At 45.7% G+C, this 27,234-nt stretch overlaps 1 protein-coding gene across 6 annotated transcripts in view; it reads right to left on the bottom strand.

The window, feature by feature from the left end:
- LOC134339942 (equilibrative nucleobase transporter 1-like) overlaps positions 1-25,612 on the bottom strand; it is a 42,594-nt gene extending 16,982 nt beyond the window's left edge. For 3 of the 6 annotated variants that reach the window (XM_063036734.1, XM_063036737.1, XM_063036733.1), the window contains exons 1-4: positions 24,499-25,612; positions 11,479-11,611; positions 9,050-9,096; positions 2,598-2,674 (exon numbers count right to left, since the gene is read on the bottom strand). In XM_063036734.1, the coding sequence (XP_062892804.1) occupies positions 2,598-2,674; positions 9,050-9,096; positions 11,479-11,611; positions 24,499-24,682 (441 nt within the window). In that variant the 5' untranslated portion in view covers positions 24,683-25,612. Of the gene's footprint in view, positions 1-2,597; positions 2,675-9,049; positions 9,097-11,478; positions 11,612-12,125; positions 12,243-12,583; positions 12,721-24,498 lie in introns of those variants that run through there. The other 3 variants (XM_063036732.1, XM_063036735.1, XM_063036738.1) reach the window with 3 other exon arrangements.
- Between the last annotated feature and the right edge of the window lie 1,622 nt (positions 25,613-27,234).

Genomic DNA, 27,234 nt, shown 5'->3' with positions numbered 1-27,234 from the left:
CTAATCAGCCAATCATGTGGCAGCAACTCAATGCTTAAAAGCATGCAGACTTGGTCAGGAGATTCAGTGATTATTCCCTGCCCGCCTCCCACTCACAAGCAGCAGCAAAGCAACACCCTCCCCGCGCTTCCCCACCAGGAAAAAAAAACTCATTGGCGGCCCCCCACCGAGCACTCAGGCTTGCAGCAAAGCATCAATAAAGACCCAGCCGAGCAACAGCAGCAGACGTCGAACGTACACTGAGTGGCTGCTGCGTTCGGTACAGGAACTAGCTGATGAAGTGTCCATTGATTGTCTGTCACCATACACTGCCTTGAGATCCATTTTATTGCGGGCATTTAACAGGCTTCAGTAGGTTTCAACAGGGACATTTAATGTTAGAGAAATGAGACCATGTACATCCTGCAACTCTTTTCTTCGTAAACATCCAGAAGAACACAGGGGTGCCCCGAAGAATGAATGATAGCTACATATTAGAACCATAAAGCTACCTCCCCCACGGCCTCCCACGCTCAAGCAGCAGCAAAGCGACAGCCCCCCTCCCCTACCAACGAAAAATACATCGGTGCCCCCGACCGAGAACTCAAGCGTCCAGCCAAAGCATCAAAAAATACCCAGACTTGCACTTGCCACTACCGCCAGCACATTTCAGTCTGAGTAAAAACACTTACCGCTCACATCCCCCTTGAACCTACCCCCTCCCACCTTCAAGGCGTGCCCCCTGGTGTTGGGAATTTCAAACCTGGGGAAGAGATTCTCCCTGTCTACTCTATCTCTCCCCTCAAATATCGTATAAACCCTAATCAGGTCTCCGTTCAGACTCCGCCACTCCAAGAAGATAACCCAAATTCATCCAGCCTCTCAGGCTGGCGCATGTGCTCTAATCCAGGCAGAAACCTGATAAACCTCCTCTGCCCCCGCCCCAAAGCCTCAACATCCTTCCTGGGGCGACCAGAACTGTGAACAATAATCCAGATGTGGCCTGAACAGACTTCTATAAAGTTGCAACATAACCGCTTGACCTTTACACTCAATGCCTCGATGGATAAAAACACGCATCTGTCAGCCTTCTCAACCACCTTATCGACCTGTGTAGCCGCTTTCAAGGACCTATGAACTTGGGTCACTGAATCTCTCTGCTCAGCAACACTGTTGAGGATCTTACCCTTAGCTGTGTACTGTCTCACTGTATTTGCCCTCCCCAGGAGATTCACCTCACATCTATCTGGGTTAATCTCTATCTGATGATATCTACAACTCGTCTATATCACGTGATATTCTTTGCCGGTTGATGAAGGCAAGTGCTTCCCAACCTGTGACGTCATTTCCGACGACATTTTCCAGGGCTCTAAAATTCAGCTTGGATGTGGCAACCTCTTTTGACTTCTCAATATGGAACATCTCTGACTTGAATTCAAAGAAAAGCCTGATGCAGTTCCCCGGCGAGTTACTCAGCTGGTCAGATTCCATTGCAATTTGCTGATGGCGTTCTTCACTAGATCCTGCACAACCAATTAACGATGCCTTGCACAGTCCCATCTCAGTCTTTTCTATACAGAAGCAAGCACAGTGGTTGCAAAACGTACCCCAGGAGAGCGTCACTAGTCACTGACCCCCAGCCCGATAAATATCCTTCCTCCACTCTCTTCTGCATCCGAACATCAAACCCTTTATATATCCACTTAGCCAGGTTTCCCTCAATTTCATGCCATTCCGGTTGCTACATTTGAGAAGCTTGGATAATTACATGGGTTGTGTGGGGGTGGCTATGGAGGTTAATGGTCTCGGTGCGGGTCGATGGAACTCGGTATAATGACAGTGCCGAACAGACTGTACACTCCGATGGGCCTTCTTCTCTGCCGCAGTGCTCGATGACCAGAACCAACCTTCCATACTATAACTTGTCAATGGTCTTTCTGAATTGCTGCAGAAACAAAATCCCCCTCGCTGCGCTCATCAACACCTTTCGAAGAAGCCTGAATCTTTTTTGAGACACGACATCTCATCATCAAAGCCCAGTTAACGATCGGTAGTCAGTCCTTATCCATCCAATTAGCAGTAGATCCTATCCATCAGAATTCTCTCCAGTAATTCCATAAGCCATCTGCCTCACCTTTCGCCCTAACAGCAAGATGTTGTCCCCGAACCCTTGCTACCGCACTTTCAACAGTCTTCTGCGGACTTCCCATCCTTTAATCTGTCAACAATCTTTCCCCTTCTCAGGACGTTCCCCGCTAATGCAACCACATCTGACCTTTCCGCGGTCAAGATTTGAACTTGTGGACAAGTCCTATCTTTCTGCAAAATAATTTAGAACTATCTCTGACAACTGTCCCGGAGTTCGTCCTGATAGCATGTCAATCTCTCTTTCCTGAAGAGAAGGCCCAATGATACGTTCCTTCTCCAGCAGCTCCCTCTGCATGTCGATTAAGGCTGTAATTCTGGACTCATTTTATACAATCCACCCAGTCTGATCATTGTGCATTATGGGGGAACCACAGGGCGGAGCTCTCCCTGCATTAGTCCTTTGAACCCCACGTTTCACGCCCGTTCTGTCGCTGACACCACGCGGAAATGAAAGTGACCCCCCGGAGCACCTTTAGGTTTGTTGTCAGTAGGAAGACTCCTCCCACTCCAATGAGTATGAGCGCGGGAAACAGCAGCAGCGCCGACGCTGTGACAGGGAATGAGAGCGAGAGTGAGGCGGAGACCAGGAGCATTTGACGGCGGATCTCACTCTCTCTTATGAGCACACTCTTCCTCTTCCCTTCTCTCGTGCTCGCACAGTGCACAGACAGACACGGAATCACGCACAGACACGCAACCACGCACAGACACGCAACCACGCACAGACACGCAACCACGCACTGGCACACAGACACGCACAAACACACAGCCACGCACTGGCACACAGACACGCACAAACACACAGCCACGCACTGCTACGTTCCGTCTATTTTAATCACCGTGTAACTTGAAACACTGGCATTGTAACTATTGAAACTGTCAAACATTTTAATGTAAATATATTTTATGTGGATTATTTTTTAATGTAGATTATTTTCGTTAATACACAATAAATATTAAGATGTTGCACAGTTATATTAGCATTGATTTCAAAATCATATTAACATTATGAAAAATAGCATTCTCGCTACGTGGCAATAAAGGCAATGTGCGGGGGAGCATTTCAGTTACTGCAACGGTGCTTGGAGGCGAGGGTGACGCACACGTACACAAAACACACCAACGTGAACACAAAGTCCACACACACAGGTACAGGAACACGAAACAGAAATACACAAACACATTACACTCACAAATATGTATACACTCATATAGACAAAGATAGGCACATGCACCACTGCAGACAGAAACACAAGAAACACGCAAATAAACAGTCAGGCAGAGGGTCAATAAACACACCGGATAAATATGGACACACTTAGGCACACTTACATTCACTCTCTCTCTATCCACCTCCCCCCTCCCCACACACACACACACATATACATACAAATACACACATACATATATATAGTAAAGGGTTTCTTTTCATATTAGCTTCTTGGCCTCATAAAATGGCTTCTTAGTAATGTTAACTGCTGATGTAAGGAGTTCTCTATAGCAGCATATTTGGGTTATAATCATCATGACTGGACTTTGGAATGCCTTTGCTCAGCAACAGAATAGATGTTATTCTTCCTTGTGTATGAAAGCTATTGTTTTTCGCGGGCTCTGATCAGAAGCCGCGATGGGGCCAGAAAGAGGAGACGCGACCCGAGAGATGCTGTAAGCTGGGCGACGGAACGGACCCCGAGCGGGAGTCCGAGGCCCAGGGTCCTCGGCAAGGAGAGGAAACGAGGACAGACTCGTGTGGAGCGTTTGGTCGATCACCGAGGGTGGTCCCATTCGAGTGTCGGCGGAGTTCGGAGGACATCGACGGGAGGAAAGGATACCTTCGTGTGTTTGTTTGTGTGTGTGTGTGTGTGTGTGTGTGTGTGTGTGTGTGTATTGGCTTCCCTGTAATGTTTCGCTGTTCAGATAATGGTTTCTCTGTGGCAGCAATGTTTAGGATATGAGTAGTGATAACGGCGCGTGTTAGCCTATCAGAGGGATGTTGTTCTTTTTTGTGGGTCTGGAAGCAGGGATATCGCCGTCTTTTGTCGGCGTGAGATGAGGAGGGAAGGCGCGACTGGAGAAAGTTGTTAGACCGCCGTACGAGTGGACTAGAAGCGAGGGTCCAAAGGTCCGGGACGCTCGGAGGAGTTCGATGGAGGATGAATGGACGTATCAGTAAGCTCCAATATGCACATCTGACTTTTTATTTTTACTTTCTTTCCTCGCCCTATATTCAGATTCAGATTTATAAAGTCAATTCATTCGGTGTATTGTCCGATATTTTGGGCTTCGGATTTGTAACCGGGCAACACATCACGCAGCATCCACACAACCGAGATTTCTCGGTCTGGCCGGACCAGAGGCTGTGTCTCGAAGACATACGCATGCTGACCGAACCTGAGGGTTACAATTGTGGGGGCTAGACCGGGATTGAGTCCGTTGGATTGCCCTGCGCATTGAACCAGTGAGTTGTGTGTTTAAATCTGTGTTGGTACGGATGCTGCTGGGGTTGAGGGGTGGTTCTCTTCCGTGGGGTTACAGGTAACTAATGCGTGCGTGTTCTGTATGGTGAATATTTGTACCCCGGATGAATTGGTAATTCGATTTTTGAGTACGGTTAAAGCTGTTGGCAATGTTGAGGTTGTATAGTGGAGATCTGATAAAATGGCGGGCTCAGACTTTGTTGTAGTTCAGATTAGCGTTGACGTAACAGTAGTGGAACTGCCAGCGTCTATCAGTGAGGCGGGGCGATGGCCTGTCAATACTGTCAGGGAGGAGGGTAATGTAGCCGAGCGGGCCGAGTCCCAAGTCTTGTTTCCTGTAGCTGGGGGCGGACATTTCAAAGAGAGGATTGTATCGTTTCTCAGGCGTGAGGGGAAGGAGTCGTCGGATTTGGAATGTCTAATTCGTCCCCGTACCTCAGTGAAGAGAAGAAAACGCGTCGGAGGCACGGAACGACTCCTCCAGCAGCGTACAGTCTCGGTCGTAGCACCTGGTGGTGAAATGACCGCGGCCAGCCCAACCGGGAATGGCAAAGGAGATTGTAGCAGAGCTGAGAACTGAGATGTCCCGGATGTTAACAGCGGGTGAGGACCCCCGGATAACAGGACTAGCCGACAGGCGAACCCCATATGGGGACGGACCACTACACCAGACATGCTCAGGATTTCCCTACTAAGCACCAGAGCGCGTTTACGGTGGCCAAAGTGTTATGGGAGAAATATTTCATTCATTATGGCCTTTCCAGGCGTACACCTAGTGATCAGGGACGGCCTCACGACATCAGACTCATCCATGATTTACTGGACATTCTTGGAGTCGAGAAGTCGCGAACCACGCCTTATCACAGGCAGGGTGATCCCCAGCCCGAGAGATTTAATCGACCCTTGCGAGACATGATGGGGATCCTGGAGATCAGCAAGAAGAGCAGGTGGAGTTAACATATTGGATATCTGGTTCACAGTTACAACTGTACTCAAAAGGAAGCTACTGGGTATTCGTCATATTGTCTACTGTTTGGGCGCGAGGCGAGGTTGCCCACTGATATTTGACTTTTGGCCTGAAGAGGGTGACTTACCACCAAAGACTTATTCGAAGTATGTGTCCGACATGAGAAGGCAACTGAAAAGGGCGCATGAATTACCGGGGGTCGCAGCAGCCAGTCAGAATCAAGGAAATAAGAGGAGGTATGTTCAAATACTGAGGTATTCCCAACTCCTGCCGGCAGACTGGATCCTCTTAAGAAGTCTGGGGCTATGTGGAAAAAATAAACTGGAAAAAATAAAGCTGGAAAAAATAAACTGGAAAAAATAAAGCTGCTACGCCCTATGTGGTGGAGAGTCAGAGGTCAAACCGACCGGTTTTCCGGGTGAAACCAGAGGATGGGAATGGGCCTGTCAAGATTCTCCATCGGATCCACCTGTTGCCCCTGGGACAAGAGGTGCAGAAGACCCAGAGATCGACTTGGAGCCTACACCTGGTAAGAGAACTCTGCGGAAACGCGAGGCGACTGCAGGGCCCACAGCAGGCGAGTGGAGGCCTGTCCCCACCTCTCAGACGGATACTGATTCGGAGGATGATGACCCGGATTTGTGGTCTATGCTGCCTTTCGCTCACTCCCCAATGATAGAAACACAGAAACACTGAAAACCTGCAGCACAATGCAGGCCCTTCGGCCCACAAAGATGATGTGAACATGTACTTACCTTCGAACTACGTCTGTACGTAGGCTTACCTGTAGCCCTCTGTTTTTCTATGCTCCATGCACCTATGCCTTCTTAGCTACAGAGTCAACCTGCGTAGCAGCTTTGAGTGTCCGATGGACTTGGACCCCAAAATCCCTCTGATCATCCACACCGCCAAGAGTCTTACCATTAATTCTATATTGTGCCATATTTGTTCCACCAATAGTTGTTCACATGGTTTGTGAAGGGCAGATCGTGTCTAACAAGCCTGATAGAGTTCCTTGAGGAACTGACCAGGCATATAGATGAGGGTAGTGTAGTGGATGTGATCTATGTGGATTTTAGTAAGGCATTTGACAAGGTTCCACACGGTAGGCTTATTCAGAAAGTTAGAAGGCATGGGATCCAAGGAAGTTTCGCCAGGTGGATTCAGAATTGGCTTGCCTGCAGAAGGCAGAGGGTGGTGATGGAGGGAGTACATTCAGATTGGAGGAGTGTGACTAGTGGTGTCTCACAAAGATCTGTTCTGGGACATCTACTTTTTGTGATTTTTATTAACGACCTGTATGTGGGGGTGGAAGGGTGGGTTGGCAAGTTTGCAGACGGCACAAAGGTTGGTGGTGTTGTAGATAGTGTAGAGGATTGTCAAAGATTGCAGAGGGACATTGATAGGATGCCGAAGTGGGCTGAGAAGTGGCAGATGGAGTTCAACCCGGAGAAGTGTGAGGTGGTACAGTTTGGAAGGATAAACTCCAAGGCAGAGTACAAAGTAAATGGCAGGATACTTGGTAGTGTGGAGGAGCAGAGGGGTCTCGGGGTACAGGTCCACAGATCCCCGAAAGTTGCATCACAGGTCGAGAGGGTAGTGAAGAAAGCTTATGGGGTGTTAGCTTTCATAAGTCGAGGGATAGAGTTTAAGAGTCGCGATGTAATGATGCAGCTCTATAAAACTCTGGTTAGGCCACACTTGGAGTACTGTGTCCAGTTCTGGTCACCTCACTACAGGAAGGATGTGGAAGCATTGGAAAAGGTACAGAGGAGATTTACCAGGATGCTGCCTTGTTTAGAAAGTATGCATTATGATCAGAGATTAAGGGAGCTAGGGCTTTACTCCTCAGAGAGAAGGAGGATGAGAGGAGACATGATAGAAGTGCACAAGATAATAAGAGGAATAGATAGAGTGGATAGCCACTGCCTCTTCCCCAGGGCACTACTGCTCAATACAAGAGGACATGGCTTTAAGGTAAGGGGTGGGAAGTTCAAGGGGGATATTAGAGAAAGGTTTTTTACTCAGAGAGTGGTTTGGTGCGTGGAATGAACTGCCTGAGTCAGTGGTGGAGCAGGTACACTAGTGAACTTTAAGAGACTACTAGACAGGTATATGGAGGAATTTATGGTGGGGGCTTATATGGGAGGCAAGGTTTGAGGGTCGGCACAACATTGTGGACCGAAGGACCTGTACTGTGATGTGCTATTCTATGTTCTATGTTTTATGTTCTAAAATGAACCAGTTCACCCTTATCTGGCTTGAACTCCATCTGCCACTGCTCAGCCCAGTTTTGCAACCTATCAATGTCCCACTGTAACCTCTGACAGCACTGCGCACTATCCACAACACCCGAAACCTTTGTGTCATCAGCAAATTTACTAAAAAATCACGAAGATTAAGGTCCCAGACAGGTCCCTAATGCACACCACTGTTCACCGGCCTCCATGAAGAATATGACCCAACTACAACCACTCTTTGCCTTCTGTGAACAAGTCAGTTCTGGATCCACAAAGCAATGCTCCCTTGGATCCTTAACTGAGGCGTGCCTCTTGATTGAAGAAGAGTCTCCCGGACCTTTTACTCTGAGTCAGCTGAAGTGTGGAGTTTGGGGGAGGAGTTGGGCAGCCCAGGTTGCAACGGGACCCTGCAGGGAAGGAAGTGAGGCTTGTCAACGGGACAGAGGGATCCGAGCTGCAGATGGGAAAGAGTTATAGGTCCGGGGAGGCATGAAGTGTCCCCAGTACTGTCTGGGCCTGAAGGGTTAGGTGAGCCGTTACGGAGGGCTCAGAGAACTAGAGGACCACTGGCTAGGTCAGCCTGTGTAGCTCTGAGGGAACAGAATGTGAATCTACCGTTTTGGGGAGCTTTGTCACTGCCTATTGCACCTGGATACGAGTTTGTGTTTTCGAGGAAGAGTTGGCGAATTGAGCACATGACTACATTTGGTGGGGGGAGAGTGTACGGCGCTGTAACGGCTTCCCTGTAGTGTTTCACTGCTAAGGTAATTGTTTGTCGGTAGCAGCAATGCTTGTGTTATGACTGGAGTTAACAGGGGCTTTGGATTGTATGAGAGCCAATGAAAGGGATGTTGTTCTCCCTTGTGGGTCTGGGAGCAGGGATTTCATGGTCTTCTGTTGGCGAAAGATGAAGAGGGAAGGCGCGAGTGGAGAGAATTGGTAGACCGGCGGACAAGCCGTCTCGGAGCGAGGGTCCGACGGTCAGCGACGCTTGGAGAAGGTCGACGGGGAACGAGTGGACGAATCCGTGAGCTCAACATGCTCAAAATGCTTCATCTGTCACCCGTTATATTACTCTTCATTTCTATATACAATTAGAGGCACACACACGCTGTCTCTATCTCTACCCCCATTCTCTCTGTCTCTGCCTCTCTCTCTCTAACACACACACACACAAGCAAAGTCGTGTGGTCCGACCAAGATTTATCAGTAGACAGAATAGAAAGATATTCACTCACCCGCAGTGGAAAACGCGATCAACAGGGTGCCGGTAGTGAACAGCAATCTGGCGAGAGACAAATCCAAACTTTGACACCCAACCATCACTCCTGCTTCCTCCCATCACTATCGTTACCCACGGAATCCTGTCCAGCAGATCCAGACCCCATTTTCCCAGCTTTGGAGTTCATGAATGGAGCCTTTTCAAACAGATCATCGCAACTCAGAACAGGTCATTCGCCCTCCGCCTACCCTCTCTTCTCTGTCTGTCTGTCTGTCTGTCTCTCTCTCTCTCTGTCTCTCTCTCTCTCTGCCTCTCTCTCTCTCTCTATCACTCTGTCTCTCTCTGTCTCTGTCTCTGTCTCTCTCTCTCTCTCTCTCTCTCTCTCTCTCTAATTATACATCTATCTATCTGTCGATCTGTCTATCTCTCCTCTCCCCCTCTCCACGGCATGAGAAAGGGCGAATGTTTCAAAGTGGATCCGAAGGGCAGTCATTTGATCTTATTTACGAACGAAGCCGGGTACATGGTACGGAGTACCAGAGGAAGTAATAGGGCTGGTCAAACTGGAACGGCAAAAAGACACTTGCTGTGTGTCCGTGAATAGGAATGTTTAAAGGAAGATAATCCAACGGGGTAACTGCGACAAAGACATGGAAGCAATGTTATCAACATGTCAAAACAGTGTGCCGAGCACAATTTCCAGGACGCTGTCAGGATCCTCGCGCCTTGGGTTACAGGGAGACGTTTACAAGGCACCTGATTCCCGTCTTGGGGCTTGGAATATAAGTGGCCTTCGGGTCGACTGTGGGCTGCTGGTTTGTCTCGTCAGATCCCTTTGGAGCAACCTGCTGATGGAAGGCTTGTGAAACCATTCGTGATCTCGAGGCCTGGTTGGAGGACCACCGGTTCATGAAGCCTTGTTGCCTCTCGTCGGAGCAGTCATCGTGGTACGGACTTGGCCGTTTCGGTAGCCAGCCAAGGTTGCTGGCTGCTCCGAGACTCAGAGCCACCCGGATTGAACTCCTTTCCTGCCCTTGCCTCCGTTGGGTAAGCCAGCCCGTAATTGCCGTTACCCTGCGGTTGGTTCTGTCCCTTCCTGTCCCTTGCCTCCTTTGGATAAGCAGGCGTTTGCCGTTACCCTGCGGTTGGGTCCTTGCCTCCGTGGGCTGAACATCCGAGTTCCGCGACCTGCCCAGGGATTCCGCGGCCTGCTCAGGAGTAGCTCCAAGGCCAAGCTCTGAGAACACAAGCCTCTAAGATGCCAGGCCAAGCTCCAAGAACCCAAGCCTGAAGTCCCCAGCCTCCAAGCCTCGACCAAGACTCCAGCCTCCAAGCCTCAAGACCCAATGCCCCAGCCGGCAGCCAAGCTCAAGACCCAAGACCCCAGCCTGCAGCCAAGCTCAAGACCCGAGACCGCAGCCTCAAGACTCAAGAGCAAAGACCCCAGCCTGTCTCCAAACTCAGGCCTCTAGACCCCAGCCACGTCCTGTCCTGAAGCCATGTCATATCCTTGCCTGGTTCTGGGGTCCGAGCCCGAGGAAAGATCCAGGTGCTGGGTCCTTGTCCAGTCTCGGGCTCGGAGTCGAAGCCTTGTCTCCTAGTCCATGGTTTCTAGTCCTGGCCCCGCTTTCCCTCGCCAAGTCTGCGTCCTTGTCCCTGCTGTTTGCATATATCCTACCACGTCCCTACTCTAGTCAAATCCTGTTCCTTGTGCTTCAGTATCTGTGTCTCGCATTTGGGTCCGTTCCCAACGCCCCCCATTGTGACAGAACAACCCAGCCCACCATAGACCCAGCAACACAGACACTGTAGATTAAAGTGGCCACCTATGATTCCCCTCACAATGGCACACGGACCACACGGCAGGAAACCCAGGGACCAAACTACCATACTCAGAGAAACGATAAAGGACAAAATAGCTCCGGTGGAGACCATATTGCATATGGGAAAGTACACTATCCCCAATATTACCCGAGACTTGCAGAACACAGCAGAAAGTACAGAGAAAATTCACGAGCTGACACTTAATCCATGATGTCTACGCCGAGCATTGCACCAAACGAAGCCATACCTAGCAATCTGGGAAACATCACCCTTTCTCACCTTCGCTAAAAACTCTGGGTTTGAAGATTCCATGAAGACGTCAATATTCATTTCTGCTGAATACCACCCACAGACCAATCAAACAAAAGAATTGGATATTTCCCTTTTCCAAATCAGGTTGATAAATTAAACAAGCACTTCAACGCAAAATTGGAACAAATCCCTGGCAAGCCCCCAAACGTATGTCACGTGGCCGCCAACAATGAATATAGAATCGAGTCAGGTTTTATAAAAAACAAACAAACATTTATTAAACTCTGCTCAAAAAAAATAGCGAAATGTAATTAAACGACTAACTTAACCAGAAGTTAACTGCTATACGGCAACTCAACAGGGACTTACATGGCCAGGAGGCGAGTCAGCATAATGCCGTAGCGATCCAGCAGCAAACCGCTGGCGAAGATGAGGAAATTCGTAAGAAAGTCGCTGATGGTGAAGATGAGGGTGAAGCGTTCGTCCTGTGGTACACAGCTTACTGAAAGGGTGAGAGAGAGCGAGGGTCAAAGATCACATTTCATACTTCAAAGATCGAAGCAAATTCAATATCAAAGTATTATGTGTAACACTGTACTGCCGTGAGATTCGTTTTTCCTGATGGCATTTACAGGAATATAAACAAATACAGCAGACAATGAAAAACTACACGCAAATAAAGGTGGAGAACAGCCAACGTGTGAAAGAAGGAAAATCTTGAAAATATTTTTTCATAAAGTTAATAAGTATTCCTGACGCCAAGAGCAGCAGAGATCTTGAAAGCGAGTCTATAGATTGTGTTGAGTTGAGTGACGTTATCCTCACTGTATCAGGAGCTTGATGGCTCAAGGGTAACAACTGACTTTGAACCTGGTACTTTGGGACCTCCGGCTTCTGTGCCAATGAAAAGGCGAGAGACTGAGGGTGATGGATGGAGAGAGAGGAAAGGATAAGAGCCTGGGATTGGGAATGCACTTCTGTCTTCTTTTTAAATTTTCATTGGCTCCATTCCGTACCTTTAATTCACTGGGAAGGCCGCAAGAAAATGAACTTCACGGTAGCGCATAATATACTTAGAGAACTAGAGAGAGAGAAAGAGAGATAGAGGGAGGAAGAGAGAGAGAGAAGGCGGGTGTGGATGGCGGACGGACTCTTCTCATGCCTACTCTCACAAGGAATGCTTCGCAAACCAGGCAATATCCTTGCAAATCTCCTCTGCACCCTTTCTATTGTTTCCATGCACTTCCTGTAATGCGGCGACCGGAGCTGAGTACAGTACTCCAAGTGGGGTCTGACCGGGGTCCTATATAGCTGCAACATTACCTCTCAGCTCTTAAACTCAGTGCCACGATTGATGAAGGCCAGTGCACCGTATGCCTTCTTAACCACAGAGTCAACCTGCGTAGCAGCTTTGAATGTCTTATGGACTTGGATCAAAAGATCCTCTGATCCGCTACACTGCCAAGAGTCTTACCATTAATGCTATATTCTGCCATCATATTTGACCTACCAAGGTGAACCACTTCACACTTATCTGGGTTGAACTACATCTGCCACTTCTCAGCCCAGTTTTGCATCCTATCAATTTCCCGCTGTAACACCTGACAACCCTCGACACCATCCACAACACCCCCAACCTTTGTGTCATCAGCAAATTTACTAACTCATCCCTCCACTTCCTCATCCAGGTCATGTGTAAAAATCACAAAGTGTCGGCGTCCCAGAACAGATCCCTGAGGCACACCACTGGTCACCGGCCTTCCTCCAGAATATGACCCATCTGCAACCACTTTTTGCCTTCTGTGGGCAAGCCAGTTCTGTATCCACGAAGCAATGTCCCCTTACATCCCATCCATCCCTCCTTACTTTCTCAATAAGCCTTGCATAGGGTACCTCAACAAATGCCTTGCTAAAATCCAGGTGCACTACATCTACGGCTTTACCTTCATCAATGTGTATGGACATATCCTCAAAAAACAATCAGGCTCGTAAGGCAGGACCTATCTTTCACAAAGCCATGCTGTCTATTCCTAATCATATTATACGTCTGCAAATATTCATAAATCCTATCTCTCAGAAACTTTGTTGCAACTATATGCTATAATTATTTGTTTTTTTGTTAGTTTTTCAGACTTGGTCTGTCATGTGTTTTCGTGATATCATTCTGCAAAAACATTTTTGTCATTTCTTAATGCATGCATTACTAAAGGACAATAAAAGAGAACAGCGTGTTCTCATAATCTAATCTAATCTAAACGTTTCACTGACTTGTCTGTTCTTATCCCTCTCCAATGCTATGGTAAAGGAGATAGAATTGTGATCACTATTTGAAAAATGCGGTTTCCGGTGAGAGACCTGACACCGGACCAGGTTCATTTCCCAATACCAGATGAAGTACAGCCTCTCCTCCTGTAGGCTTATCTACATACTGTGTCAAGAATCCTTCCAGAACACACCTAACAAGCTTCACGCTATCTAAACCCCTCACTCTACGGTGATTTGATAGGAAAGGGAATGTTGTTCCACAACCTAGAGGCTACAACAGCAAAGTCGTAGTCACCCCTGAACTTAAATTCAGATCGCAGGACAGCCAGGAGCCCCAAGTCAGCCGACTTGAGGGACCCGGAAATAGAATAAGGGATTAGAAGTTCAGTGATTTAGGAGAGGGCGAGCCCATTTAGGGCTTTATAAATAAAACAAGAGAAACTTAAAATCAATTCTAAACCGTACTGGTAGCCTGTGTGTGTGTGTGTGTGTGTGTGTGTGTGTGTGTGTGTGTGTGTGTGTGTGTGTGTCTATATATGTATTAATGGGTGACAATTAGCACATTTTGCTCACAGTAAAATCTGTCCTACACAATTCAGAAGAACATTCATTGAGTTGGGTTCACTTTAAGAGGCTTGCCTTTCACAAAGTCATGCTGTCTATTCCTGATCATATTATGCGTCTGCAAATATTCATGAATCCTGTCCCTCAGAAACCTCTCCGTCAACTTAACAACCACTGAAGTAAGACGCACTGGTCTAGAATTTCCTGAGTTATTCTTACTCCCTTTCTTGAATAAGGGAACAACATTCGCAACCCTCCAATCCTCCGGTACCTCTCCCGTCCTTATTGATGATGTAAAGATAATCTCCAGAGGCTCAACAATCTGCTCCTTCGCTTCTCACATGAGCCTGTGGTCCATCTCGTCCGGTCCCAGTGACTTACCCAACTTGATGCTTTCCAAAAGCTCCAGCACATTCTCTTACTTATTATCTGAATGCTCAAGCCTTTCAGTCTGTTGCAAGTCATCCCTACAATCGCCAAGATCCTTTTCAGTAGTGAATACTGAATCAAAGTATTCATTAAGCACCTCAGCTATTTCCTCCGGTTCCATACACACTTTTCCACTGTCACACTTGATTGTTTCTGTTCTCCCACATCTTATCCTCTTGCTCTTCAGATACTTATAAAATGCTTGGGGTTTTCCTTAATCCTGTCGGCCAAGGCATTCTCATTGCGCCTTCTGGCTCCCCTAATTTCATTCTTAAGCTCCTTCCTGCTAGCCTAATAATCTTCTAGATCTTTATTGCTAGTTTTCCGAATATTTCATAAGCTCTGCTTTTCTCTTTGACCAGATTTACTACAGCCATTGTACACCAGGGTTTCTGTACCCTACCAGCCTTTCCATGCCTCAGTGAAAGGAGCCTACGCAGAACCGAACGCAAATATCCCCTGAACATTTGCACATTCCTTCTGTCCGCTTCCCTGAGAACATCTGTTTCCAATTTATGCTTTCAAGTTCCTGCCTGATAGCCTCATATTTCCTATTAATTCAATTATAGTTTTAATTAAATTAAAGCTCGAAGTATTTGAACGACTCAGAGTCGGACTGTGGTCGGGCATGGCAAGAGAATTTTCTTCCTTCTCTTGCCTGCGTGAGATGTGGGACTTACGAGAGACTTTGAACTTTTTTACTGTGCTCATGGCCTGTTCTTCATTAAGTTATGGTATTGTTGCACTGTTGTAACTATATGTTATAATTATGTGTTTTTGTTAGTTTTTCAGTCTTGGTCTGTCATGTGTTTTCGTGATATCATTCTGCAAAAACATGTTTATCATTTCTTCATGCATGCATTACTGAATGACAATAAAAGAGAACAGCGTGTTCTCATAATCTAATCTAATCTAAACGTTTCACTGACTTGTCTGTTCCTATCCCTCTCCAATGCTATGGTAAAGGAGATAGAATTGTGATCACTATCTGAAAAATGCGGTCTGCGGTGAGAGACCTGACACCGGACCAGGTTCATTTCCCAATACCAGATGAAGTACAGCCTCTCCTCCTGTAGGCTTATCTACATACTGTGTGAAGAATCCTTCCAGAACACACCTAACAAGCTTCACGCCATCTAAACCCCTCACTCTACGGTGATTTGATAGGAAAGGGAATGTTGTTCCACAACCTAGAGGCTACAACAGCAAAGTCGTGGTCACCCCTGAACTTAAATTCAGATCGCAGGACAGCCAGGAGCCCCAAGTCAGCCGACTTGAGGGACCCGGAAATAGAATAAGGGATTAGAAGTTCAGTGATTTAGGAGAGGGCGAGCCCATTTAGGGCTTTATAAATAAAACAAGAGAAACTTAAAATCAATTCTAAACCGTACTGGTAGCCTGTGTGTGTGTGTGTGTGTGTGTGTGTGTGTGTGTGTGTGTGTGTCTATATATGTATTAATGGGTGACAATTAGCACATTTTGCTCACAGTAAAATCTGTCCTACACAATTCAGAAGAACACTCATTGAGTTGGGTTCACTTTAAGAGGCTTGCCTTTCACAAAGTCATGCTGTCTATTCCTGATCATATTATGCGTCTGCAAATATTCATGAATCCTGTCCCTCAGAAACCTCTCCGTCAACTTAACAACCACTGAAGTAAGACGCACTGGTCTAGAATTTCCTGAGTTATTCTTACTCCCTTTCTTGAATAAGGGAACAACATTCGCAACCCTCCAATCCTCCGGTACCTCTCCCGTCCTTATTGATGATGTAAAGATAATCTCCAGAGGCTCAACAATCTGCTCCTTCGCTTCTCACATGAGCCTGTGGTCCATCTCGTCCGGTCCCAGTGACTTACCCAACTTGATGCTTTCCAAAAGCTCCAGCACATTCTCTTACTTATTATCTGAATGCTCAAGCCTTTCAGTCTGTTGCAAGTCATCCCTACAATCGCCAAGATCCTTTTCAGTAGTGAATACTGAATCAAAGTATTCATTAAGCACCTCAGCTATTTCCTCCGGTTCCATACACACTTTTCCACTGTCACACTTGATTGTTTCTGTTCTCCCACATCTTATCCTCTTGCTCTTCAGATACTTATAAAATGCTTGGGGTTTTCCTTAATCCTGTCGGCCAAGGCATTCTCATTGCGCCTTCTGGCTCCCCTAATTTCATTCTTAAGCCTCTTCCTGCTAGCCTAATAATCTTCTAGATCTTTATTGCTAGTTTTCCGAATATTTCATAAGCTCTGCTTTTCTCTTTGACCAGATTTACTACAGCCATTGTACACCAGGGTTTCTGTACCCTACCAGCCTTTCCATGCCTCAGTGAAAGGAGCCTACGCAGAACCGAACGCAAATATCCCCTGAACATTTGCACATTCCTTCTGTCCGCTTCCCTGAGAACATCTGTTTCCAATTTATGCTTTCAAGTTCCTGCCTGATAGCCTCATATTTCCTATTAATTCAATTATAGTTTTAATTAAATTAAAGCTCGAAGTATTTGAACGACTCAGAGTCGGACTGTGGTCGGGCATGGCAAGAGAATTTTCTTCCTTCTCTTGCCTGCGTGAGATGTGGGACTTACGAGAGACTTTGAACTTTTTTACTGTGCTCATGGCCTGTTCTTCATTAAGTTATGGTATTGTTGCACTGTTGTAACTATATGTTATAATTATGTGTTTTTGTTAGTTTTTCAGTCTTGGTCTGTCATGTGTTTTCGTGATATCATTCTGCAAAAACATGTTTATCATTTCTTCATGCATGCATTACTGAATGACAATAAAAGAGAACAGCGTGTTCTCATAATCTAATCTAATCTAAACGTTTCACTGACTTGTCTGTTCCTATCCCTCTCCAATGCTATGGTAAAGGAGATAGAATTGTGATCACTATCTGAAAAATGCGGTCTGCGGTGAGAGACCTGACACCGGACCAGGTTCATTTCCCAATACCAGATGAAGTACAGCCTCTCCTCCTGTAGGCTTATCTACATACTGTGTGAAGAATCCTTCCAGAACACACCTAACAAGCTTCACGCCATCTAAACCCCTCACTCTACGGTGATTTGATAGGAAAGGGAATGTTGTTCCACAACCTAGAGGCTACAACAGCAAAGTCGTGGTCACCCCTGAACTTAAATTCAGATCGCAGGACAGCCAGGAGCCCCAAGTCAGCCGACTTGAGGGACCCGGAAATAGAATAAGGGATTAGAAGTTCAGTGATTTAGGAGAGGGCGAGCCCATTTAGGGCTTTATAAATAAAACAAGAGAAACTTAAAATCAATTCTAAACCGTACTGGTAGCCTGTGTGTGTGTGTGTGTGTGTGTGTGTGTGTGTGTGTGTGTGTGTGTCTATATATGTATTAATGGGTGACAATTAGCACATTTTGCTCACAGTAAAATCTGTCCTACACAATTCAGAAGAACACTCATTGAGTTGGGTTCACTTTAAGAGGCTTGCCTTTCACAAAGTCATGCTGTCTATTCCTGATCATATTATGCGTCTGCAAATATTCATGAATCCTGTCCCTCAGAAACCTCTCCGTCAACTTAACAACCACTGAAGTAAGACGCACTGGTCTAGAATTTCCTGAGTTATTCTTACTCCCTTTCTTGAATAAGGGAACAACATTCGCAACCCTCCAATCCTCCGGTACCTCTCCCGTCCTTATTGATGATGTAAAGATAATCTCCAGAGGCTCAACAATCTGCTCCTTCGCTTCTCACATGAGCCTGTGGTCCATCTCGTCCGGTCCCAGTGACTTACCCAACTTGATGCTTTCCAAAAGCTCCAGCACATTCTCTTACTTATTATCTGAATGCTCAAGCCTTTCAGTCTGTTGCAAGTCATCCCTACAATCGCCAAGATCCTTTTCAGTAGTGAATACTGAATCAAAGTATTCATTAAGCACCTCAGCTATTTCCTCCGGTTCCATACACACTTTTCCACTGTCACACTTGATTGTTTCTGTTCTCCCACATCTTATCCTCTTGCTCTTCAGATACTTATAAAATGCTTGGGGTTTTCCTTAATCCTGTCGGCCAAGGCATTCTCATTGCGCCTTCTGGCTCCCCTAATTTCATTCTTAAGCCTCTTCCTGCTAGCCTAATAATCTTCTAGATCTTTATTGCTAGTTTTCCGAATATTTCATAAGCTCTGCTTTTCTCTTTGACCAGATTTACTACAGCCATTGTACACCAGGGTTTCTGTACCCTACCAGCCTTTCCATGCCTCAGTGAAAGGAGCCTACGCAGAACCGAACGCAAATATCCCCTGAACATTTGCACATTCCTTCTGTCCGCTTCCCTGAGAACATCTGTTTCCAATTTATGCTTTCAAGTTCCTGCCTGATAGCCTCATATTTCCTATTAATTCAATTATAGTTTTAATTAAATTAAAGCTCGAAGTATTTGAACGACTCAGAGTCGGACTGTGGTCGGGCATGGCAAGAGAATTTTCTTCCTTCTCTCGCCTGCGTGAGATGTGGGACTTTCGAGAGACTTTGAACTTTTTTACTGTGCTCATGGCCTGTTCTTCATTAAGTTATGGTATTGTTGCACTGTTGTAACTATATGTTATAATTATGTGTTTTTGTTAGTTTTTCAGTCTTGGTCTGTCATGTGTTTTCGTGATATCATTCTGCAAAAACATGATTATCATTTCTTCATGCATGCATTACTGAATGACAATAAAAGAGAACAGCGTGTTCTCATAATCTAATCTAATCTAAACGTTTCACTGACTTGTCTGTTCTTATCCCTCTCCAATGCTATGGTAAAGGAGATAGAATTGTGATCACTATTTGAAAAATGCGGTTTCCGGTGAGAGACCTGACACCGGACCAGGTTCATTTCCCAATACCAGATGAAGTACAGCCTCTCCTCCTGTAGGCTTATCTACATACTGTGTCAAGAATCCTTCCAGAACACACCTAACAAGCTTCACGCTATCTAAACCCCTCACTCTACGGTGATTTGATAGGAAAGGGAATGTTGTTCCACAACCTAGAGGCTACAACAGCAAAGTCGTAGTCACCCCTGAACTTAAATTCAGATCGCAGGACAGCCAGGAGCCCCAAGTCAGCCGACTTGAGGGACCCGGAAATAGAATAAGGGATTAGAAGTTCAGTGATTTAGGAGAGGGCGAGCCCATTTAGGGCTTTATAAATAAAACAAGAGAAACTTAAAATCAATTCTAAACCGTACTGGTAGCCTGTGTGTGTGTGTGTGTGTGTGTGTGTGTGTGTGTGTGTGTGTGTCTATATATGTATTAATGGGTGACAATTAGCACATTTTGCTCACAGTAAAATCTGTCCTACACAATTCAGAAGAACACTCATTGAGTTGGGTTCACTTTAAGAGGCTTGCCTTTCACAAAGTCATGCTGTCTATTCCTGATCATATTATGCGTCTGCAAATATTCATGAATCCTGTCCCTCAGAAACCTCTCCGTCAACTTAACAACCACTGAAGTAAGACGCACTGGTCTAGAATTTCCTGAGTTATTCTTACTCCCTTTCTTGAATAAGGGAACAACATTCGCAACCCTCCAATCCTCCGGTACCTCTCCCGTCCTTATTGATGATGTAAAGATAATCTCCAGAGGCTCAACAATCTGCTCCTTCGCTTCTCACATGAGCCTGTGGTCCATCTCGTCCGGTCCCAGTGACTTACCCAACTTGATGCTTTCCAAAAGCTCCAGCACATTCTCTTACTTATTATCTGAATGCTCAAGCCTTTCAGTCTGTTGCAAGTCATCCCTACAATCGCCAAGATCCTTTTCAGTAGTGAATACTGAATCAAAGTATTCATTAAGCACCTCAGCTATTTCCTCCGGTTCCATACACACTTTTCCACTGTCACACTTGATTGTTTCTGTTCTCCCACATCTTATCCTCTTGCTCTTCAGATACTTATAAAATGCTTGGGGTTTTCCTTAATCCTGTCGGCCAAGGCATTCTCATTGCGCCTTCTGGCTCCCCTAATTTCATTCTTAAGCTCCTTCCTGCTAGCCTAATAATCTTCTAGATCTTTATTGCTAGTTTTCCGAATATTTCATAAGCTCTGCTTTTCTCTTTGACCAGATTTACTACAGCCATTGTACACCAGGGTTTCTGTACCCTACCAGCCTTTCCATGCCTCAGTGAAAGGAGCCTACGCAGAACCGAACGCAAATATCCCCTGAACATTTGCACATTCCTTCTGTCCGCTTCCCTGAGAACATCTGTTTCCAATTTATGCTTTCAAGGTCCTGCCTGATAGCCTCATATTTCCTATTAATTCAATTATAGTTTTAATTAAATTAAAGCTCGAAGTATTTGAACGACTCAGAGTCGGACTGTGGTCGGGCATGGCAAGAGAATTTTCTTCCTTCTCTCGCCTGCGTGAGATGTGGGACTTTCGAGAGACTTTGAACTTTTTTACTGTGCTCATGGCCTGTTCTTCATTAAGTTATGGTATTGTTGCACTGTTGTAACTATATGTTATAATTATGTGTTTTTGTTAGTTTTTCAGTCTTGGTCTGTCATGTGTTTTCGTGATATCATTCTGCAAAAACATGTTTATCATTTCTTCATGCATGCATTACTGAATGACAATAAAAGAGAACAGCGTGTTCTCATAATCTAATCTAATCTAAACGTTTCACTGACTTGTCTGTTCCTATCCCTCTCCAATGCTATGGTAAAGGAGATAGAATTGTGATCACTATCTGAAAAATGCGGTCTGCGGTGAGAGACCTGACACCGGACCAGGTTCATTTCCCAATACCAGATGAAGTACAGCCTCTCCTCCTGTAGGCTTATCTACATACTGTGTGAAGAATCCTTCCAGAACACACCTAACAAGCTTCACGCCATCTAAACCCCTCACTCTACGGTGATTTGATAGGAAAGGGAATGTTGTTCCACAACCTAGAGGCTACAACAGCAAAGTCGTGGTCACCCCTGAACTTAAATTCAGATCGCAGGACAGCCAGGAGCCCCAAGTCAGCCGACTTGAGGGACCCGGAAATAGAATAAGGGATTAGAAGTTCAGTGATTTAGGAGAGGGCGAGCCCATTTAGGGCTTTATAAACAAAACAAGAGAAACTTAAAATCAATTCTGAACCGTACTGGTAGCCTGTGTGTGTGTGAGTGTGTGTGTGTGTGTGTGTGTGTGTGTGTGTGTGTGTCTATATATGTATTAATGGGTGACAATTAGCACATTTTGCTCACAGTAAAATCTGTCCTACACAATTCAGAAGAACACTCATTGAGTTGTGTTCACTTTAAGAGGCTTGCCTTTAACAAAGTCATGCTGTCTATTCCTGATCATATTATGCGTCTGCAAATATTCATGAATCCTGTCCCTCAGAAACCTCTCCGTCAACTTAACAACCACTGAAGTAAGACGCACTGGTCTATAATTTCCTGAGTTATTCTTACTCCCTTTCTTGAATAAGATAACAACATTCGCAACCCTCCAATCCTCCGGTACCTCTTCCGTCCTCATTGATGATGTAAAGATAATCTCCAGAGGCTCAACAATCTGCTCCTTCGCTTCTCACATGAGCCTGTGGTCCATCTCATCCGGTCCCAGTGACTTACCGAACTTGATGCTTTCCAAAAGCTCCAGCACATTCTCTTACTTATTATCTGAATGCTCAAGCCTTTCAGTCTGTTGCAAGTCATCCCTACAATCGCCAAGATCCTTTTCAGTAGTGAATACTGAATCAAAGTATTCATTAAGCACCTCAGCTATTTCCTCCGGTTCCATACACACTTTTCCACTGTCACACTTGATTGTTTCTGTTCTCCCACATCTTATCCTCTTGCTGTTCAGCTACTTATAAAATGCTTGGGGTTTTCCTTAATCCTGTCGGCCAAGGCATTCTCATTGCGCCTTCTGGCTCCCCTAATTTCATTCTTAAGCTCCTTCCTGCTAGCCTTATAATCTTCTAGATCTTTATTGCTAGTTTTCCGAATATTTCATAAGCTCTGCTTTTCTCTTTGACCAGATTTACTACAGCCATTGTACACCAGGGTTTCTGTACCCTACCAACCTTTCCATGCCTCAGTGAAAGGAGCCTACGCAGAACCGAACGCAAATACCCCCTGAACATTTGCACATTCCTTCTGTCCGCTTCCCTGAGAACATCTGTTTCCAATTTATGCTTTCAAGTTCCTGGCTGATAGCCCCATATTTCCTATTAATTCAATTAAAGTTTTAATTAAATTAAAGCTCGAAGTATTTGAACGACTCAGAGTCGGACTGTGGTCGGGCATGGCAAGAGAATTTTCTTCCTTCTCTCGTCTGCGTGAGATGTGGAACTTTCGAGAGACTTTGAACTTTTTTACTGTGCTCATGGCCTGTTCTTCATTAAGTTATGGTATTGTTGCACTGTTGTAACTATATGTTATAATTATGTGTTTTTGTTAGTTTTTCAGTCTTGGTCTGTCATGTGTTTTCGTGATATCATTCTGCAAAAACATGTTTATCATTTCTTCATGCATGCATTACTGAATGACAATAAAAGAGAACAGCGTGTTCTCATAATCTAATCTAATCTAAACGTTTCACTGACTTGTCTGTTCCTATCCCTCTCCAATGCTATGGTAAAGGAGACAGAATTGTGACGCTATCTGAAAAATGCGGTCTGCGGTGAGAGACCTGACACCGGACCAGGTTCATCCCAATACCAGATGAAGTACAGCCTCTCCTCCTGTAGGTTTATCTACATACTGTGTGAAGAATCCTTCCAGAACACACCTAACAAGCTTCACGCCATCTAAACCCCTCACTCTACGGTGATTTGATAGGAAAGGGAATGTTGTTCCACAGTCTAGGGGCTACAACTGCAAAGTCGTGGTCACCCCTGAACTTGAATTCAGATCGCAGGACAAGCAGGAGTCCCAAGTCAGCCGTCCTGAGGGACCCGGAAATAGAATAAGGGATTAGAAGTTCAGCGATTTAGGAGAGGGCGAGCCCATTTAGGGCTTTATAAACAAAACAAGAGAAACTTAAAATCAATTCTAAACCGTACTGGTAGCCTGTGTGTGTGTGTGTGTGTGTCTATATATGTATTAATGGGTGACAATTAGCACATTTTGCTCACAGTAAAATCTCTCCTACACAATTCAGAAGAACACTCATTGAGTTGTGTTCACTTTAAGAGGCTTTGGTTTTGTTCATAATAAAATTAAAGGGCAGTACTTTGGTTGAGAACAGAAAACGTCTCTCGGAGTTTTCTTCTCGAAATACTACCCGTTAAGGAGGGAGAGCGAGGGAGAGAGAGAGAGGTAGAAAAATAGATAAATAGATAGGGGGGTGGTGCGGGGAGAATGACAAGGAGATGGACTGTAAGTGTGCCAGCGTGTGTCCACGTTTAACAGGTGAGTTTGCTATGGCTGAATTTTGATGTGTGTATGATTGGGATTTGGGAAAAAAAAAACTTACAGTGAGACAAAGGACAGACAGGGGGAAAAAGAGGTAAGGGCAGAGAAGAACAGTGGTGGAATGTGGAAAAGAGAGAGAGAAATGAGACGGAGAAAGAAGCCAGAAACAGGGAAGCGAGGGAGTAGAGAGTCAATAAGGAGCGGGGAGCGAGAACGAGAGACAGAGTGAAGCGAGAAACAAGTGCGGAGAGCAGACTGGGAAACTGCAGAACTGAGACAGATAGCGGGTGACCGACAGAGAGAGAGAGAGTGACAGAGACGGAGCGGAGAGAGAGGGAGACATTGAAAGACTGTGTGTGTGTGTGTGTGTGTGTGTGTGTGTGTGTGTGTGTGTGTGTATGAGAGAGAGAGAGGGAGAGAGAGGGAGAGAGAGGGAGAGAGAGAGAGAGAGAGAGAGAGAGAGAGAGAGAGGGGAGAGAGAGAGAGAGAGGGGGGGAGAGAGAGAAAGGGAGAGAGGGAGAGAGGGAGAGAGAGAGAGAGAGAGAGGGAGAGAGAGAGAGAGAGAGAGAGAGAGAGAGAGAGAGAGAGAGAGAGAGAGAGAGAGAGGAACTCCGCCATCCCCAGCAACTTTATCCACTTATGATGTTGGGAAAGACTCTTATTCATCCCTCACGGACTGTCATTATTCCTGGCTTCCCACAATTCCCCCGCCCGCCCTAAACTCCCTGCAGTTTATGTCATAGCCCGACACTCACCATTCCTCAGCCCAGAGTGGTTGGATGTGTTCTGCGGGGGGCAGAGATCAGCGAAGTACTCCTCCTTTTTCAGTACAATGACGAGCGAGGGCCAGCCGAATAACATGCCCGCGAAGCCAAGGCACTCTATCACCCCAGTGACACAGGTACAGGACAGCTGAATCTTCTTGCCCAAGCGACCCATTGACGCAACCCGCAGCAGTCACCGCGGCGGTCAACTGCCCGTCCAACAGAATGAAACTCTCTCAGTTCCGGCCACCCGACAGTGCAGGACGCCCTCAGCACTGTCCCTTCTTCGTGAGGTTTACCCCCGGTCGCAGATCCCTGGTGCTGCCGCTTTCCCTCTGTGCTGACCTTCTGTTCTGCAGAGCAGCTAAATCACAGAGGAGGAGGAAATGCAATTAAAATTTAGCCGTCATCAAGCAAAAATGCTGCCGTCCTGGTTTCCCGTGCCAGCTGCAGAAGTTAGTGCCAACATCGGGTGTGAGAAATGCTGATCAAAGGCAGAAGCCTGGACGTCGTCCACACGGTTGTTTGGAACGCAGCTATTTACGTGACATGGAGGCGCATGGAATGATTTACTTCATAGGGTGAGGCATTGAAAAAAATAATTCTGTTGCAACATTAAAACAGCTTTCGGAGCACTATGCGGTGTATTAATCGCCAATCTATTGGTGGAATATGGTGGCGCTGCCGACAACGCAAAGCAAGTTCATCAGGATTGGAGGACCCCAGTGACGGAAAGAGATTTCATTGGTGGGTCTTCACTTCCCTGTGGCCAATGAGGTCGAGGGGCGACAGGATAGAGACCTGGAAAGGGCAAAGAGGACAGGTGACTGTCACGTGGCACAGGTATCAAAAGCAAACGAAATCACACCTTGCACTCGGACACTATTCATATCACTCCATTCCTTTTCGATTCTGCAGTCTGTCCGAATGTCCATCAAACGCCGCCAGTGATTTCGTTTCCACCAGCGACAGTAACGGAGCGATCCGTGCTCCCGGCTCTCACTGCACATCTCCTTTAGTATCCGATATTTCAAACCCGGGAAAGGAATCTGCCTGCCCACGCTATCTATGCATCTATGCCCACTTTCCCAAACTTCTGCTTCTCTCTGGGCCTTTTTTCCCGCCATTATATATCAACTCTATGGACTGCTGTGTGTGAAAATCCAGGGCAATCAGCAGTTCCTGGGATGCACAGACAACAACCAGCAATCCTTCCAGTGTCAAATTCATTTGAGATCACGTTCCTTCCCTCCTTCAGATGTTTCTTCTCCAAAACAACTGAACCTATTCCCCACATCTGCATGATTTTTTATGCACTGAGTTGCTGCCACATAATTGAATGATATTGGCCTTTACAGAAAGCTCCTCCCGCTGTGTGCCCGTGACAGCACACCACTCCCTTCTGATCAATCCACCCTCAGCCCGGACAACAGGCATCAACGCCCCTCCGACAGTTCGCCGTATAGACCTTTCTGATCCCCTGTCAAAGTAAAGTTCAAAATCAAAGTCGATTTAGATTATTAGCCATTATCTAATTACGTGTATGTTACACAGAGACAATGATGACCAATTGATTTCGGGTATTTTAAAGGAAAATAAGGAAATACAACGGAACAAATTTAAAAGACACTATACGTGAACAAGACTGAGAAATGGCCAAAGCTGAAAAGCAGGAAAATTGTGCAAATAATAATAAATATGTATTAAAGAAATAAATACCTACATATAGCATGTACATGAATGCTTAACAGTTGGAGAGGTGTTCTTTTCATGAAATTCTGCACCTTTTTGCTCCAAACATACCTTTGCTTATTGCGGCCAAAAAGTTGTATTCAAAAGGTTCAAAGGAATACCGAAACAAGCCTGATTCATTTTGGAAAAAGGTCCTGTGGACTGATGAAGTTAAAATAGAACTTTCCAACTGTTAAGCCCGGGGTTGGATCAATCATGCTTTGGGCTTGGGTTGCAGCCAGTGGAACGGGGATCAATTACTGGTCGAGGGAAGAACGAATTCAATTAAATACCAGCAAATTCTGGAAGAAAACATCACACCATCTGTAAAAAAAAAAGTCGAAGATCACGGCTTCTGCAACAGGATAATGATCAAAAACAAACCTCAAAATCAACAATGAACTACCTGACGAGGAGCAAGCTAAAGGTTTGCCATGGCCCTCACAGTCCCCCGACCTAAACATCATCGAGAATCTGTGGATAGAACTCAAAAAAGCAGTGCATGCAACACCACCCAAGAATCTCACAGAACTAGAAGCCTTATTGCACGGAAGAATGGGCGAAGATTCCCCAAGGAGCAATTGCAAGAATCTTAGCTGGCTACAAACAGCGTTTACCAGCTGTGATACTTGCCAAAACGGATGTTACTGAGAACCACCCATTGCCGGGTGCCCAGAATTTTGCTTCGGGCCCTTTTACTTCTTAGTTGTTTTGAAATTGTCAAAGATGGAACTTAAAATTTTTCTCGCTTAAAATATTAAAGAAAAGTGTGATCTTTAACTTTCTCTTTTGGAAATCAGTTGATCTTTTACTCGCTTAGCTATTCACAATAACAAAATTTTTGACCAGAGGTGCCCAAACTTTTGTATGCTACTGTATATACGTAGAGCTACTTGGTACAAAATGTAGTGAAATGAGCCTTCTTTTTCTCGTTCAGTAGAACTCTTATCTATCTATCTGTCTATCTATCCATCTGTCTACAGTGCACGCGCGCAC

This window comes from Mobula hypostoma, chromosome 31 (assembly GCF_963921235.1).
Source record: "Mobula hypostoma chromosome 31, sMobHyp1.1, whole genome shotgun sequence".
Taxonomy (NCBI): Eukaryota; Metazoa; Chordata; class Chondrichthyes; order Myliobatiformes; family Myliobatidae; genus Mobula; species Mobula hypostoma.
Note: the sequence above shows the minus strand (reverse complement) of the source record. Positions and strands in the feature narration are given on the sequence as shown.